This window comes from Centruroides sculpturatus, unplaced genomic scaffold (assembly GCF_000671375.1).
Source record: "Centruroides sculpturatus isolate CEXI.00-Female unplaced genomic scaffold, Cexi_2.0 scaffold603, whole genome shotgun sequence".
Classification (NCBI taxonomy): Eukaryota; Metazoa; Arthropoda; class Arachnida; order Scorpiones; family Buthidae; genus Centruroides; species Centruroides sculpturatus.
Window position 1 is genome coordinate 2,962 of NW_019384857.1, and position 2,909 is coordinate 5,870.

At 25.2% G+C, this 2,909-nt stretch overlaps 1 protein-coding gene across 1 annotated transcript in view; it reads left to right on the plus strand.

The window, feature by feature from the left end:
* Window positions 1-331: 331 nt before the first annotated feature.
* LOC111630601 (transmembrane and TPR repeat-containing protein CG4050-like) overlaps window positions 332-2,909 on the plus strand; it is a gene marked incomplete at its 5' end in the record, with an annotated part of 62,578 nt that continues 60,000 nt past the window's right edge. Inside the window, 2 exons of the mRNA XM_023374721.1 lie at window positions 332-533; window positions 875-1,190. Coding sequence (XP_023230489.1) covers window positions 332-533; window positions 875-1,190 — 518 coding nt within the window. The remainder of the gene's footprint in view (window positions 534-874; window positions 1,191-2,909) is intronic.

The window sequence follows — 2,909 nt, forward strand, 5'->3', positions numbered from 1 at the left end:
CCTAGCTAAAATTCTTCTTAACTTCTACAACAACATTGTATCTCGCTGATAATTATTTATTAACCAATAACTAACATTTTCAACCTGTTATATAGGCCATCTTCAGGTTTTAAAAAATCATGGAACATTGATAACCATTCTTTTGGTATAGAATTTTGTATTTTAAATGTGTTCTTATCTGTTCTATACAAAAACAACAGTTATCAATGTTCCATGATTTTTAAAAACCTGAAGATGGCCTGTAGAACAGGTTAAAATATTCATTATGGTTAATAAATAATTCTCAGTGGATAAGGTGTTGTTGTGGAAGTAATATTTTTGATTTGTACAGATTTAAATTTATTGGTTTTAATTTTGCAGTTAAGAATATTTGACATATATAGCATCATTCAGTCCTTTATTGTTTCCAAATCACCATCACAGAGATGGTTAAAGGAATCTCTAATTCGTCTTGTTATATTAGTATCCAGTGCTCTCTGTTTATTGATTGCAAGACTAAAATTAATGGGATCACAGTTACCAGTTTTCACAAAGTAAGTTAGTAAATTTCCTTCATTCCACATTATTTTAAATTATAATTTAATATAAAATTTAAAAAATTATGATTCTAAATTAATTCTTTCAGAAGAAAAATTTTAAGGAAAACTTAAAGTAAAATTTTTAAAAGTAATATGAATTCTTAAACTTATGATTATTGTGACTTGAAAATTTTGAAGATAAATTAGGAGTTTAATTTACTTTGTTTTTTATTTATTTTAAAATATTGCCTTAAGGATTTCAGACTTCTTGAAATTTTGTATTATTATTGTTATTAAGCATTTATTTTAAATACAAGAAAAAATTATTTTAGTAATATAGAAATTTATTTCTACAGATTTGACAATCCTGCAGCTGTATCTGAAACACCAATTCGACAACTCACGTATAATTATTTATTGCCTGTCAATGCATGGCTCTTACTTTACCCATACAATTTATGTTGTGATTGGACAATGGGGACCATTCCACTTGTAGAATCATTCCTCGATCTAAGAAATTTGGCTACATTGGCACTCTACTGTGCAGTTGGAATAATGATTTGGAGAGCTATATCATCAGATGATGAACAGTCAAATATTTTAATTATTGTGAGTTTTTTATCATTTGGATTACTACATTTTCTTATTTTTTATTGTAATTCTCAAATTTTAAAATAAAGAGCCATTTAATGAGAATTCTGAAAATTTTAGAATATAAATTAATTATAGTACTGCAGTAAAACGTTAGAAATTTATTATAATGATAATGAATATAACACATTAAAATTATCAATAGAACTGTTTACAGAAAACAAGTTAATTTATCTTCCAAAACGAATGGTTAACTTTATAACAATACATTTATTAATTAATATATAAAAATAACTTTATTGTCATGTAAATTGTAGTGATAGTTAAGAAATGTCAATATTTTGAATTTAACTCATTTTGCTTTTGTAATTTATGTCATATATAATTGATCATTTCATACTTAATTTTCTTTTAATTTCATAAAACATCTAAACAAAAAAATAAAATAAACTATCTACTTTATGGAAGTCTTATAAAAACTGACAAACATTTTTGTGAATTACGTCCCATTTTCAGAAACTAAATTCCTTGAATTCATTTAAAGAATTAATTTGAATGGATTCAAAGAATTTAGTTCAATTTTCAGATGTAAAGATGAGAAATAATTTTTGAAAATTTTTTATTGAATTTTTTTTATAAGAAACTTTTTTAAATTAAGAAGTTTGCTTTATTATTATTGTTTAGATTGAATAAAGGAGTCAATTTAATGTCAACTTTTATAGAATGTATTGAGTTAAAATATTTTAAAAATGCTTAATATAGGAAAACTAAGAATAGAATTTAAATATCAATAAATGCTTTCAAGGTTTTTTTTGGCTTCTGCATTAGATAATTTAAAAACCATTTGAACACTTCAGGAACATGTAGTTTTAAAACACCATTTAAAGACAATTACATAGTCTTATTTTCAGAATTAAAATTTTAAAAATTCTAAACAGTTTCCTCAGAGACTTTAAAGCATAAAACATTTAACAGTATTAAGTAAAAGTACAGTAGTACCTCAGGATACAAAATTAATTCGTTTCAAAACTGAGATTGTATAATGAAAATGTTGTAAGATGAATCATTTTTCCCCATATGATTACATGTAAAAGCAAATAATTCATTCCAACATGAAAAAACACTCAAATTAAAGCTAAGTAGTACATTAAAAAAAAAACTTTAGTAAGGAAAACACTGAAAAATGCATTTTTATAGTTGTAAATGTATAAATAACCATAATAGAATAATAATTGATAAAAAGAAATGTAGTTTTATTTGCACTTTACCTTTGAGGATAGACGACAGTGGAGGTGTAAACTGGTGGTGGAAGAGTGAGAGAAGGGAAATGATACTAAAACTTAACTTACATAACATAATGTAACAATAACTTTAAGAAAATATATAAGACAGAAAAGTTAAAAAATTAGTGTTATTTTTAATTTTTTATTCACTGCTTTTTGCTTTCTTTTCTTCACTTTCACCAGCACTTTCACTGGATAGAGGTTGCTTGGTAAAATATCTATCCAATGAGCTTTGCCTACTTTTTAAAATGTTTCTAAAATGACTTAGGCAAATGTCATTACTATGAGCAGCAATACGGCCAGTGTGAACCTTTATGGGATGTTTTTTTTCAATAAAATCAGTCACTTTCTGATAATACCTCAAGATTTCCTTTATTGAGCGAGATTATTCCACAATGAAGCAACACTGATGAACAGAAGTGAATAAAAAATGGCACTGCAAACTAATGTAATGTCGTATGGTGAGTTTTTGTTCGTATCATGGAACAAAAATATGTTCGAATGTTAAAATATTCAT